The 14,911-nt window shown below is 51.5% G+C and overlaps 1 protein-coding gene across 10 annotated transcripts in view; it reads left to right on the top strand.

Moving 5' to 3' along the window:
* The window catches only part of TMOD1 (tropomodulin 1), a 38,559-nt gene that overhangs the window by 9,307 nt on the left and 14,341 nt on the right, over positions 1–14,911 (top strand). For 5 of the 10 annotated variants that reach the window (XM_009646906.2, XM_035902305.1, XM_035902303.1 and 2 more), the window contains exons 1-3: positions 6,644–6,677; positions 11,017–11,180; positions 13,152–13,308. In XM_009646906.2, coding sequence (XP_009645201.1) covers positions 11,061–11,180; positions 13,152–13,308 — 277 coding nt within the window. In that variant the 5' untranslated portion in view covers positions 6,644–6,677; positions 11,017–11,060. The other 5 variants (XM_035902300.1, XM_035902301.1, XM_035902299.1 and 2 more) reach the window with 5 other exon arrangements.

Below are 14,911 nucleotides of genomic sequence, written 5' to 3'. Positions count from 1 at the left end.
TAGGAGGTGGTTCTGCAGGGGGCGGGTCAGTAGGAAGCCGCGCTGCTTTTGTGCGGGAAAAGTAGAAATTCGCGGGGGGAAAGGTCCCCGGCGTCCTCGCGGTGTATTTTCCATGGCCGTCCTTTCTCCGGCTTGAAACAGTCCCTGCCTTGCCTGAAAGGCGCTGCCTTTCTCGAAGATAACTTTCCTTCACTCAGCTGGAGGCAGCTCCTGCCCCCGCTCACGCGCCATCCCCATGGGCTCATCCATCCGCTTCTGCCTTTGAAATGCCCCCGGACGGTGGGTTGGGCAGAACCCCTTGCCCACTGCCCCCCTTCTGGACCGGCTGCCCTACCCCGAGTCAGAGGTCCTCGCTCCAGTCTCTTTACATCTTTCCTGGGGTGTTGGGCCTTGAGCCAGAAAGGTGCTCAGCCATGTGGCTGAGGTTATTTTTAAGTGTGTATAAAATCCCTTCCTCGTGTGTGACTCACTGGAGAGTGAAGAGTGAGTTCCTCATTTCTCATCAAAGACACAAGATTTTTGTGAAGAGGTGGCACCTTCTCTCAGACTCGCTGGTAGAGCAAATGCTGGACAAACTTTTGAGCGTGCAAGCCCTGCTTCAGGTTACGGTCGTGAGCCCTTCATCTTTTGTCTTCTTGGAAGGAGGAGCTGGGCTACAACACTGAAGTCAAGCACTGCCTTGCTGGCACTGCGCTGCCCAGAGCTGCATGCCTTTTGCAGTGCTGTAGAAGAGTCTGTGGTGGTGTCTCTTCTCAGCCAGTGTGCCTGCTGCCCTAATGTACGTGCATTTGGGTAGTCCAACAAGTGTGCTGTATCACACGCTCACTGAAGGTGTCTCTTTGCCCTCTTTCAGGGCTCTATTTTTTCCCCCCTTCAGCATTGCTCTGTTTTCCAGCCTGACTTGTCTTGTTCTTTTCGCCACACATCTCTCAGCTGTGATGGTCTGCTGGCTTTTTCCCGGAGAATATGTTTTTGCATAATATTCAGAATATCTTGCTGCCTCCCCCCATCCTTGGTGTATTTGGGAAAGTCAAACAGACATGGAGACAGCCTGGCCTAGCTCACTACTGATGTCCTTGTTCTACTTTCATTCACCCAAAGGACAGTTTGATTTATCTTTTCAAGAGATCCTGAATGATCCTTTTGTAAGAAGCGTCTGTCCCCTGTTGCTAGATGTGTAGCTGCATCCCCCAGAGCAACGTGCTGCTGAATGTAATGTTTGCAGATGAATTGTTTTGCTTTCCTGTTTGCTGCTTCACTGTTTTCCAGGCATGTGGAGTTTTTGTGAAAGCCCAGCACAGCTCAAGGGGAGGAAGCTGGGATCTGCCTTCTGATTTTTTTCCTCTGGAGTTGACAGCCATTTGCAAAATGTGAGCTAGGAAGACTCTGTCTTCACTTCTCTATTCCAGGCAGAGACTTCTAGTCAAAACACATTTGCTTTGTAAAATTACCAGACTCTTGGAAGAAACAGGGGATAAAAATTGTGTTCCATGGCTCTGTGTTGCTAAATGGCCACATGTTTTTTGTCACAGGACCCCAGCGCTGCCGGTGGCTCAGCGGTTCTCTCTTCCATCCCCAGCTCACAGCAGATCTTTCCTCAGCCCCAGGGAGGTTGTGGCTTCACATAGCCTGTGCCTAGAAATCCCCAAAGATGGAGACCCCACCTCCCTGGTGACCCGTCTCAGAGCTGCATCACCCTCCTGCGAGGGGGTTCTTCCTGCTCATTCATGGTGAATGAGATAAACCCATATCAGAGGCTCTCCTGGGTCAGACCAGAGCCTGCCCGCCTGGGATACTCTGGCTGGCAGAAACTAGTAGCAGATGCCCTGGAAGAAGTGTGGAAACAAGGCTACAGCAGTGCTTCCCCAGAGCTCGGCCCTGTCCCAGCACTGTGTGGTTTAGTAGCTGTCCCAGCTGCAAGAGGTATCTTTGTTTCTTCAGGCCTGGCGGGATTGTGTGAGGGTCCCACCTCTGCTAAATGTCTCATGCAAATTTGGGGCACAGTGTACGCCACATGCTTATTGCTGCTGGAACAGTACTCATTTTGCTCCGGCGTTCATCAAGCATCAACCTATCCAGGGCTTATTAGCTGCACCTTGATGGAGCGTTTCACTTTCTCTTGCTCTGCTTCAGCCGCCCTAACAGCGGGGTGGGATCAGGATCATGCAGACATAGATCAGTTACTAACAGCTTGCTGTGCTTTGCTCCAGGCAGTCTGTCAGGGCCTCTCTTTTACAGGACCTCGCCATCGCCTGTCAAAGGGTCCGAGGCACGGCTCAGTGCAGTGCTCCGGTGTTCACACAGCATCCATCAGGTGCAGCTGCTCCCTGCAACTGGAGTGTGCCAGAGAAGCAGGACTCCATCCGAGGGCTAACAGAAGTTCAGGCAAGAAACCCAGGATCCCTTTTCAGAGGAGACTCTGCTGGCTGTGAAGTTTCCAAGCGGAAGGGTTCAAGTTGCAGGGCAGGAACTGAATTCACGGTGTCACTAATGACTCAAGTGTGCCCATGCACTTTTCATAGGGAATCATAATTAAGCAATTAGGCACATGCCAGGTGCATGAGAGAACCTCACCCCCAAGAGGAAAACACATAACTGTGTTTACAAGTGTCTGCCTTAAAAATATGCAAAGGTGAGATACAGCTGGGATGGTTTGTGTTTGGGCTTTGGCAGAGTTTAACCTTGTTAGGTGTTGCCCGGTTTCCAAACATCCAGGCTATTTACTGGGTGGCCCTGATAAGAAAGACCACTTGGTAAGAGCCAGTAATGAGTTGTGTGGCTTGGAGGCTGCAGGAGGGCTGAGGAGGGGAGGGCCAGGCAGTTTCTGAGTATTGGGTTAGGAACTGAGTGAGCTGCACCTCCTGGCACTCAAGGAGAGAGGAAGGTCCGGGAAAGCACAACCACCATAAGACTTCCCTCAGCACCAGTGGCTGAAGGGAGAGGTCACTTTGGTCGAGCAGAGGGAGCTTTCCCTAAGTGCGGGCATGACCTCGGACAACAAGCTGTGGGCTGTGGAGCTGTCAAGTGCAAGGATGGGAGTGTCAGCTCCAGCATGGGGATCCCCCTGGGAATGAAGCAGCAGCATCAGTGAGCGTTGTCTGTGGCGTATTGAACTTCATTGCTGTAGGGTTCTGGGTGGTGACAATAACTCCAGATAGCATTACGTGTTTTGCGTGGCCCATGTGTCATTTAGAGAGGCAGAAGTCATGGTGTGCTTTGATGGATCCAAAATGCCTCCATCCAGATGTTCCTTCTCAAATACGAGTTTCAGCGTGTCTTAGGTTAATGGCTGCTGGTTGTGGGGTTTTTATCAAACTGGAGGAAATCCAGATCTTCCTTGGAGAAGGGACAGATCTCCATTTCCTGAAGGGACAGCAGATTCCCTGTTGGATTTCATTAGGCATGACCCTCTTGCAGGGAGTCTGAGAGGGGCTCAGTCTTTCTAGCTGATGGCTGGCTTGCCTTGGAGCGGCAAGGGTGCCTGCTGAGCTCCGCTTTCTGCATCTGATATGACAGAGCTTCTCACTGTCTGGAGCATCCAATGTCTTTTTTCTGTCCACTCCTCTCATCCAGGGCATGAATGTGCTGGCACTGCCCAGCTCTGCTGTGGAAGGGCTAAGGGATGAAGATAACGCCTGATGGGCTCTGCTTGCTGAGCAGGGCCTGGGGATATCAACTGCCTTGTATGCTCTATTTTATTGAGAGTCATTCAAAATGATGCTTGGCTACTCTGCAAGCTGCACAAGGGCTTGTCAGCGTGAGAAAGCTGGAAAGCAAGATCTGTCCTCTCCTGCGGGCTGGGTGACTCACTCTCGTGCTGCAGAAGCGAGGGATTTAGCCAAGGTGACCTTCAACCATGTCTGCGCTTGTGGTGGTTTGAACAGCTTGTTTCGGGGGAAGGCAGCTAAACTCCCTTGTGTTGAACCAGAATTCAAACTTGAATCCACACAGTGAGGACTTTGCTTCAGCTAGGTAAATTAAGTAAGTGCAGAAAACAACAGGTTTTTGTGAAACGTAGGGGGTCAGCTCAGAGCCCAGTTCCCATCCTATGTAACCTCCTGGCATTCAGAGGAGGAACCTGGGCAGTTGGACAGACCTGCGCATTCTTCTAAGACCAAGTCACAGAAAGTTTAGATGAGAAGGGACCTCTGGAAGTTCCCAGTCCAGTGTCCTCCTCTGAGCAGGCCTAGCCCAGAGCTAGGTCAGGTTGCCCAGGGACTTGTCCAGTTGAGCATCAAGTATCCAAGGGCAGAAATCCCACCACCTCTCTGGCCCCTGTCCAAGTGCTGCACCGCTCTTGCAGCAAGGAGTTTTCCCCTGATGTCCAGTAAGAATTTCTCTTGCCACAGCTTGTTCCCATTGCCCCTTGTACTTCCCCTATGCACCTCTGAGGAAAGCCTGGTTCTGTCTTCTCTAGAAATCCTTTCCCTTTAGGCAGCAGATGACTGGCAGCAATTAGATCCCGCTGCAGCCTTACCCTCTCCAGGCTGAAGAAGTCCAGTTCCCTCCGCTTCTCCTCACATCTTCTGTATCCCGGCCCATCCTCATGGCCCTGCACTGGAGTCTCTTCAGCTTGTCAAGGCTTATCTTCTGCCGTGGGCCATCAAACTGGATGCAGCCTTAGGGGTGCTAAGAAGAGGGGAACATCCACCTCTGTGGACCTCCTGGCTAGATGTTTTCTCGTGCAACTTGGACTGCAAGTCCGGCGCACAGTCTATAGGAAGCCTTTTGTAGTTTTAACAAGATGTTTCAACGTCTTACATTTTCAAGATGGTGATGCAGAGTCCGAGCAGAACAACAGCACTTGATGCTATAGCCTGGCTCTGCGTTTATGCAGAAGAGCATAAGTTAAAAAGTCCCTCTGGCTGAGAAAATGAGATCAGCCTAAAAAAGAACCTGCAAAAACGTGCAGGAGACCATTCCTCTAAAATGACTGACTTCAGATATTTGTCTTCCTTTCATTTCTCCAAGCAAAGACTTGAAGTTTAGGAGGGATGTTCGCTTGAAATGGGGCAAACATCTCACTGCTTGTGCTGCAGGTACAGGGTGTGTGGCCACCAGCAAGGCCAGTGCTGGGCTCTGGCCGTGTCCTCCAGAGAGGGGGCGGCTGGCTGTGGGTTTGTGGACCTGTGCGCTGGGAGGAGAGCATTCTGGTTCCAGCATGCCTGTGTTTCAGTCTCTCGTGACCAGGGTGATTGGTGACAGGAGGCACCCGGTGCTCAAGAGTTTGGATGCGTAAGGCTGTGGGGTGATGCTGGGGACAGATCCAGCTCCTCTTGTGCTCTGCTGTGCTTTGCTACTGGGTTTTGCAAAATTCGCGTGGACTCACGTTTTCAGTTGTGATCTCAGAAGAAGCTGATGTGCATCTTTCCCTCTGTTGTTACTGGACCTGGCCCTAATTTGTTGGTCCCTTCTTGAAACTCCTGGGAACTGGTTAACGTTGGGGTGCTCAGTGACTCAAAACAGCAGGGCGGCTGTCGAGTCCGCCTCTTGCACACCAGCACTCAGGTGTGCTGGGATGCAAGCCCAGAGTTCGCAAGCCATCCCATGAGCTGCGGGACCACCGGAGACTCATGTTTTGGTGGATAGATGCCCTTCATCCCTACATCCCCACTGTGTCTCCCCTTCTCCAAGTGCTTCTGGTACCCTCCCTTCCTCCGGACCTCCCTGCAAATGCCCCAGCCCTCTCCTTTGTTCCCTGACTGTCAGACGAAGGGGTTGCCCAGGCTTGCTCTGCGTTACGCCTGTGCTGATGGACCCTGTGCAGGCATGTGCCGCTTGACAAGAAATTGGGGGTTGAGTTCTGTATGAGAATTCATTAGCATTAGCTAATGGCTTTAAGGTTTGTCAGGGGACTGAGAAGCCACATAAAAATACAGTCTTTGTTTAGGAAACCAACCAGAGCTGATTTGCTCCTCTCATCTGCACAGTGTGCATCTTGGATTTACACCTGAGTGATTCACTGAGGTCTAAGTGTGCACACAGAAAGTACTTGGCTTCTCTTCAAGTTTATAGGAGATGGTCACTTGAGGTGTGTATAGTTTCTCAAAAAAAGCCTGGGCATTTAAAGTTATGCTAAAAGTCAAAGAAAATAAAAAAGAGATTGTAGCAACTACAGAGGGGTTGGTTGACATTGGTTTATTATTTTTATACTGAAAAAATAATAGCTCTGAACTTTGACTCGGGTCTATACTTAAGCTACTAAAAAATCCTGTAAGTCAAACCTCTGCATGAGTCAAATAGGAACTGATCTTGAGCCAGGCTATCCCTCATGAGGTTAACTCCTGCCTCCAGTGCTGCTTGAAACCAGCTTTCATCCTGCGTAGCCTTCTGCCTTCAAACTTGGCAGTTTTTCCAAGAATCATTGATGCCCATGCTGTTGATGCTTGCTGGCCACCTCCTTATCTCAGAAACCAAGCCCTTGATCTGTTTTCTTACTTCAAAGCACTGAAAAAGTTTCCCAGTATATTTGAGGGTGGATGGGAAGGATGTTTATTTCGGCCGCCGTGGTTCTCACTGGCCTCTGCTTTTGCTGGAGATCCGTTGTGGCTGCTGACTCGAGACACACCAAACCCTCCCATGGAAGTGAGCCGCATGCGGGGCAAGCCGGGGAACGCCGAAATCGGAGTCGGATTGGAACAGTAACAGAATTTATCACCGAACTAACCTTCACTGAGGTTAGTTGCTCTTTCTCCCCGTGTACACATGAAGAGGAAGGGGCTTTCCGGCATGTCCTGCTGCTGGCACACTCATGCACGTGGGAGGCCGTGCAGTTCGAGGCCGCGCGCCCCAGCGTCGGCGTGCACAAGGCTGCCGCTGTGCCGCGTTACGCAGCACCCGGGGGAAGTCAGTCTCTGTGCTTTCTCCATGACACTTTTGTGTTTTCTTGGAATTTGTCTTGCTCGCTGCTGTTCCTGTCACTTTACCCAGTTCTGCTCTCTCCTTTGGTTCTTTTTCCTGGGGTTGTCAGAGAATGGAGGGATGACCCCGCAGATCCTCTGACTTGGCGGTGCCCGTGCTGCTCCGCAGCCTCCCCAAGCAGCCCACTGCAGCCTGAGCCCATTGCTGCTCCTTGCCCACTTGAGGAGCATGGCCATGTCCCCATGCCCGCTCTCCGCCGTGGATGGGACACAGTGGTCCCACGTGGGCCACCTTCCCCAGGTCTCCACTGGTTCCCTGCGCGGAGGCTGGTGCTGCTCTCAGGTTTTGGTGCCCACAGTGCTGCAGGGGGGCTGTACTGGTTCCCTGCGCGGAGGCTGGTGCTGCTCTCAGGTTTTGGTGCCCACAGTGCTGCAGGGGGGCTGTACTGGTGCAGAGCAGTGAAAGGAGTATTGCCACTGTTGTACGGGGACACTTTTCATTGTCACTCGTTCTACAGCATCTGTTGGCTTGTTCAGCGGTTTCCAGAAAGAAACTATTCCAGCCCTCCCCTTAATCACAAAAGCTGCCTTTTTTTTTTTTTTTCCTTGTTTTCCTATATTCATGATAGGAACAGTCTTCCCTGTAGATGACCTATGGTGTACGTTCATCTCCCAGCCGATTTAGTTTTTCTCCTTGAACCTTTTTATTGGGCTTCACGCACACTGACTTGTGCGCGCCTCAGACTCACCAAGTGCAAGTGTTTGGCCTGTCCTCTAATGTGTCGGATGGATACTTCAGACACTGAGACCTAAAATTTTGCTATCTTGGTAGTCAATATGAATTTAAATTTTTTGAGGACTTAAAGTTGCAACAGTGTCAGTCCTGTGCAGCTTCTGTATATTACGTATACATTTTGTTGTGATGCTCCCTTCATTGACTGAACGAAAAGCATATTGGTAGGTTTAATGAGGAATAACAAATCAAAGCTGCCATCTTAGGAAGGCACTGAGAATCGATTTGATGGAGCAGATTTGTGGTGAATTAGGGTTAACTCTTCCCTGAATGTCCAGAAGGGTGTGGGTTTAAAATTTGAATATAAAACTGCGGTTGTGTTGGAAGATCTTGTTATTTTTTTGGAGTGCAGGTGTGGGGGGACCCGTGTTAAACCGTGTATGAACCCTAGCGTGGGTTGGGTGAGCTGTTTGCAGAGGTGGGTGTTTCAGCATGTTGTGTGAAGGAAAACAACTATGCTTAGGCAGGATTTACCTGCTTGCTTATTTTTGGCAGTACAAAGCCCTCTTGCCATTTACAGCAGAAGGGCTGTTTGCTTTTTCTTTCGGCACTCATTAGCAAGATAGGGTAGAAGAGGCCTGGGATGGGGAGATAAGGGAGTGCCAGTGAACGTTCCAGTCCTGGAGGCTGTGCTGGAGGATGCGATGCTAAACCCCCACAGCTTGTTCGGGGGGCCGGGGAGCGGTGCAAGGCAGCCTGCTGCTGCCGGCACGGGCAGGGTTCCCAGCGCGTTCTCCGCAGGAGCTGTGTGGGTTGTCGGTGCCGCCCGGCCACACCAGCGAGGCTGTGAGGGCACCGTCCCCTCCCAGCAGCTCTGCTTGGGGTACGTCACAAATGAAACTCTCCCACCGGGGATTTTGGCTGCATTTCAGCAGGCTCCTGCACATGTCCTCAACCCTCAAGGTCTTCACTATGTGCAGCCCCGGCTTCGCATCTCTGCAAGGTGCTTTGAACCCTGGAGCGCTTTCCAGAAGCATGGCCTGCGCACATCCTGCGACATCCGACGTCCGTCCTGCCTCTCACCTCTCGGTGCTGACAGATGCCGTCCTTCTGGCGGGAGGCGACAAGGTCAGCCCCGCAGGGGCTGAGCCCCCGGCCCGGCCCGGCCGCCGCCGGTGGGCTGCCCCTGGCTGCTGGGAAGGGGCCGTGGCTGCCTCCAGGAGCAGTCGTCCCCACACGTGGCCAAGGCAGAGGCTGCCACGTGCATGGCAGGCGTGGGTATTTTAAGCGGTTTCAGGGAACTTAGCGCCCTGGGGCAGGTTATCCTCTGCCTTCCTGCCTGCTCCTAGCTCCAGCGTCTTCCACAGCAAATCGGTCAAAACTAGAAGCGTAATACGAAATGCAGGCTAGTCGTGGTTCATGCACTTCAATCTAAGGTTGCAGCACATCTCCAGACCCGGGTCCAGGCTGCTTTTCTAGCATCTTCCGCATCAGAGTAGTAAGAATTGCTGTTAACGATGAGCGCTTGTTCATGGGTAATTGTGATAAAGGCTCTGCTTTTTTTTATATGCCTGGACGTGGCTCCTTGCCTGGCTGGAGCATGGCTGCGTGGCTGCTGCACGTCAGTCTGGCAGCTTGAGGTGCCTCGCGCTGGCTGCCGCAGGGGACTGGCAAAGCGCAGGAGCACGGGGGTCCCCACCGCCTCGCTGAGCCAAACTCACCCAGCCCCATAGCCCGTGCTTCCTCCCTCATCCCTCCGCTGCCCTCCACCCTGCTGCCCGCAGGTTGCCTGTGGCCATGCAGAGTAAACCAGCCCGCACGAAAATCTGGTTGTCACCCCCTCCGCTCCGGGCTGGGGGGCCCTTGGGGGCTGTTCCTCCCATCAAGGAGGCACGGTCTGCTGGTGCTCCACCTCCGAAGTGGCGAGTGGCAGGGGAGGGGGCGGGGGAGGGGAGTTTTTTTAATGGCCATCACGCCAGTGGGAAACTGAACATCTGACCAGATGACGGCTCTAAATTTAAGGGCTTGCTGTCGAGCCATGTGTGCATTAGTGTGCCCTTTTGTGACCAAGCTAAAGATAATTTTCCTATCTGGAACGGCAGCTGCATTGTAAGTTGTGTAGAGAGACCTCTCTGCTAATGAAGAGCGATCATAAGAGCATGACCTGCCCTGGAGAGGATGAGCAAAGCTGGAGAGATGTGGCTCGGGGTAGGGCTCTGACGCTCCATGGAAGCTGAAAAGAGGCCATTTGTAGAAAATCAAAAGCTGTTTGGCTCCTTGAAAAATGCACAGGCCTTGCTGTTACTTTAATGTAAATGCCCCTTGAGAGAATAGCAAAACAGCAAAACTTCTTTTACACTGTAGGAAAAGTCACCTTAAATTACCTGGAATTCAGCATTCTCTGCAAAAATTGAGCCAAAAAAATGTAAATATACAGACAGTGCTATGGAACAGAAGGAAACTTCCAGCAAAAAAAAGCAGAGCTGGCCACACTGTTGTGTGTTGTAGTGAGTGTATTTTTAACCCACCTGCATATTTTAAACAAGTCGACCTCCGTAGAAGGTCTGCCACGGTCTTCAGAGCTGGCGGAGGCCCAGTTACGTGCCTGTGATTGTGTGCGGACAGCATTTCGCGTTAGGAGACATGGGACAAACCCCTGGGTCAGCTGGGATTATCCAGATAGGTCATTCAGTACCTTACTCCCACTTTTCTTCTTGAAGCGTTGGTTCAGACGTGCAGTAAGGCTCAGGTCAGCTGCTCAGCTTGCACAGAGCAAACACGTGTTGTCTCAGGGAGGGTGGGTCACCGAACGGCACGTTTAGCTGGCAGCCTCCTGGACACGAGTGGGTAATAACCCCTGATCTCCTTGTGGCTTTAAAACACGGGCACGCGGTAGCCTCGTGGAGGTTTGCAGGGCTCGGAGGTAACTCGGTGATGCCACAAATCTGTTTCCCCACCTGGGGACAGCATTAGCTGGAGTGCCACGTGCAGGGAGGTGTAACTGGGGGCTTGTAGGTGCCTGGGAGCTGCAGAGTTTATGGTTTGCAGTTTGTTGTCCTTCATGGCAATAGATGCATAGGATGCTTCGTTAGCGCCTAGCGTCACTTGGAGAAAGACATCTCTAGCCAGGGTCCTGAGCAAAGCACTTCTTCCCCAGTGCTGCCCTGCAAGCCCATCATGGGGCAATGTGCTACTGGAGTCGTGCTGCTCTCATGACCATGGGCCATTACTTGTGTGTAGGATACGGACGGAGAAGGCGGGGGGCGGGGGGGCGGGTGCTGAGCAACCTGACCTGGCTTTGAAGTCAGCCATGCTTTAAGCATAAATCTTCTACAACTCTGTGGTATTTGGCGTTCCCTGGCCAGCCGGACTGCAGTGTCGTGTTTCATGCATTCAGCCTTACGCTTCTTGTTTTCATTTCAGGTCCTGTTTCGGCATAAAAGTGAGATTCATGAGACTCGTCTAAGATGTCTTACAGGAAGGAGCTAGAAAAATACCGAGACCTGGATGAAGACAAGATCCTTGGAGCTCTGACAGAGGAGGAGCTCAGGAAGTTAGAGAATGAACTGGAGGAGCTGGATCCTGATGTAAGTAATTTTTACACGAGATTTGCTAGGTGGTAAATCTCGGTAGTTTTGGGGGAATTGGCTGCTTTAGTAATCCATATTTAAGTGGGATCCTTTGCAGAGCCTGTACTCGGTACAAGGATGGAAGAGACTGTCCACAGATGAGCAGAATCAGATTTGCCATCGCAAGCACGGGCTACACATGAGGCTTCTTTTTTTCAGTGATACTCCCCTGCCCGTGCCCTGGCGTGCATGCTCCGGTGCGATGAGCCCTGCGGTTTGCAGCACCAGCATGAGCCAGTGTGGATACAGGGCTGTAAACCTGCAGAACTTGGATCTCTGCTTCTGATCATGCCACCTTGGAGAGAATGTTTTGGGTTTTGAGGGTTGTTTGGGGTTTTTTTTTCATAGCAAACATCAAATGTTCTGTGTTTTCCTCCATTTAGGCAGAAATCCAAACCCCTGAGTTTTGTAAAACGGGACAATTGCTTTTTAGCAACCTCCCAACATCGGTAGGAGCTGTGCATACGCAAACGCTGGGCCTGCTGGTGCCCAGCAATGAAAGCTTTTTGGAGGCAGCGTTGTCCTGCGGCCCTAGCAGGGGATGTGCAGAGCCAACTGGCAGGCCTCTGGGCTGCGGCAGCGTTAGGTGATGAGGCTGGGCGCTGCCAAGTGAGGAATTGTTCCTGCAACATGCAGTTAGTGTTTCCAGGGGAAACGATGGGCAGTGTAGATTGCATCAGCAGTATTTTTAATTGCAACACAGGAAAATAATTAAGAGGTGGCAGGCTAGCTCCCGGGATTAAGTGTATGGGCTGATGGGCTGGTTACAGCAGCCTCGGAAGATGCAGAGTCAGGCAGCATCCTGTGAAAGATGCAGAAAGGTAAAATAATCACAAACATGTCAGTACAGGTGTAGCCTACTTACTGGGGTTAAAGCATGAAGGCTGCATGGTTGCCTCTCACAGCAAGCTGCTTCCTATGCCCCCCTGCTTGTGCATTAGCACAGTTCTCCTCTGTTGCCCTCCAAGGTTGCCCAAGTCTAACTGCTTCCTATTAGTCATTTTCCTTCCCAGGCTTTTCACTGGTACAGATTTAAATTATAATGAATTACTCCTATTAGGCGGGCATGGGAAAATCAGCGTGTTGTTCAAAATCGCCTTGGATGTCTTAAAAACTAAATGTTGACTTCTATCCAGGAAAGCTTTAAAGAACATGCTTAGTGTCAAATCTGGGAATAGTCTTACTTACTGCATTAAGGCTGTTCTATATTTAAATGTAAGCAGGTGCTTACGTGCCATATGTGTCAGGCACAAAGCAACTTCCCATGGTGGCTAATGCGACTGAATAACAACAAGGAAGCAGTTTGAAAATGGGCTGAGGTTCGCAGGGGTTTTGTTCTGCAGTGGAGTGACCTTCCCTGTGAGACCCTGCCTGCAGTTTTGTGATGGGTCATGGAGGGCAGAAGAGACCACCGCAGCTCTCTGGATCTGCTCTTTGGAAGACTGTGGGATTTCCCTGAACTGATTCTTGTTGGGACGTGTGGGGCATGTGGGCACTGGGATGTACACACGTAGGGGGGAGAAGATGGGTTGAGTTTAGCAGCGTGGTTCTGGCAGTGCCAATGTTGCAAAGAGGCAGCAGAAATGGTGAGGGTGTGGGAAGAGGCTAGGAGGAGCAGGAGGAGATGGCTGAGAGCCCCCAGAAAAAGGGCTGGAGCTGCTGCTGGAGGGAGGCATCCACTTGGCAGCATGGGGATCTTGCAGTGAAGCCAGCGTTTGAAATTGGAGGGGAGGAAGGAGCATCGCATGTCTTAGATGATGTGGGAATCCATGGGGTGGGATGGAGATAATCTTTGACACAAGGAGAGGCAAATTGTCCAGCAATGTGGAAGAAAGGCAGTGCGATGAGGGAGGTGGAGAGGGGGGAGCGTTCGATGGACGGGGATCAGGGCCTGCAGCGATAACCCGTGTTTCTCCGCTCTGTGCCTAGAACGCATTGCTGCCAGCAGGGCTCAGGCAGCGGGATCAGACGCAAAAGCCACCGACTGGCCCGTTCAAAAGGGAGGAACTCATGGCCCACCTAGAAAAGCAGGCAAAGGACGTTAAAGACAGAGAAGACTTGGTTCCTTTCACAGGTGAAAAGAGAGGTATGGCCATCCTTTGCACCGTGCTGAGTGGGTCACGATGAAGGCACGATGGGTGCACAGCAGACGGGTTGTGTCTGATCCGCATTGCTAAGCATGCCTTCATTTTGACACCATTGGGGTGGTGGATCTGCTCTCTCTGCTACTCAGCCCCAGCCCAGGCTGGCTAAGTTTACCCAAGAGGTCCATGCGCTTACTGATCTGGGTACCACCTGATGGTGGTGGTGGACAGAGGGTGTACCACTGTGCAGCCTCTTTCCGTCCCCATCCCACTGCAGCTGTATCAAGCTCTGGGGAAGACATCCTCTGCTGTCCTCTCTTGTTCCTCCTCTGCCCTGTCCTTCTGTGAGCTCTGCAGGCTGCTCTCTGTCTTCCACCGTTGCCTTTCATGCTCCATCACTGCACTCTGAACTTCATCCTGGCACAGAGAAACTCCACAGCTCCCCTCAGCTGTGATGATCCCAACAGTTCCCGCCTAGTCTTCATCACTTCTTCACAACCCCAGCCTCATTTCCCAGTCTTCTGCAGCTTGCATGTTTCTCTCTTCCCGCACAGTGCCCTGCAGTGGCATGGTCCTGGAGCATGTGAACAAGGGGGTTGCTCTCCCTCTTCTCTTTCCTCTCCTTCCAGCATCTTTTCCTGTTCTCCTGGGACATGTGCCATTATCCAAAGGACTTTCCTGCTCCCATTAGCACTCTGAATATCATCTGACACGGGATGTGGTAGGGTCAGTCCTTGCGTCTGGGTTCCAGGAGCTTCCCAGCAGCTTTTTTCTGCTGTTGTGTCTCCCTCTATACTGTGGTCCCCCTGCAGCAGAAGATCTGCTGGTCACATTACTGGTTGCCCCACGTCAAAAAAGAGGTGCATGAAAATGTGGGCATGTTGAGCATGTTCCTCAACTGAGGTCCTTCTCAAAGCTGCCTCCTTACTGATTCACGTGCCTCTCTAAGAAAGAGCTTGTGTTAAATCTGTCCATGTAATAAAATTTGAGGTGGTATTTTTAGCAAAAAAAAACCCAAAGAAAAGAGTAAATGGAGTGCTATCAGGAAGAGGAATTTAGTAACGTCAAACATACCCCAGCCCAGCGCTGGCTGCCCGCCTGGCTAGCCCAGCAGGTAGTGGCAGTGCTCTGCAGGAGATGGAGGTATTTCAGGCATTTTGAGTCTCCAGCTTCTGGTCTGACCTAATCATATTTCAACCTGATGTGATCTCAAACACAGTAAAAGTATTTTCACCTGTAACGTGCTGTTCAGTGAAGACTCTACTTACACTGACTGTGAGCCAGGGATGGCATATCCACAGTTGTGGCAGAGCTGGAAATAAATCACCACGTTTGCAGGTCGGAGGGTGACTCCCCAGTTTGCCATGGGAGGTGCTCTCCCTGGCCGTGCTGCTGGACAGGGTAGCAGTTGGTGTGTGCGTACACGCTGTATTGTGATATATAATGCTGCACCATTTAATTTAAAGTTCAAACTTGTAATAAAGCATGACTGGGATATGAAGCTTTCTGGAATTGAAACCCAGTTTTGATGATGCTGACATGTCAAAATGAGTTACTGCATGATGGCAGAATTAAGTATGCCCTGTTTTTCCTATTCCCTGCTGA

Source organism: Egretta garzetta, unplaced genomic scaffold (assembly GCF_000687185.1).
Source record: "Egretta garzetta isolate BGI_Z169 unplaced genomic scaffold, ASM68718v1 scaffold709, whole genome shotgun sequence".
NCBI classification, from domain to species: Eukaryota; Metazoa; Chordata; class Aves; order Pelecaniformes; family Ardeidae; genus Egretta; species Egretta garzetta.
Note: the sequence above shows the minus strand (reverse complement) of the source record. Positions and strands in the feature narration are given on the sequence as shown.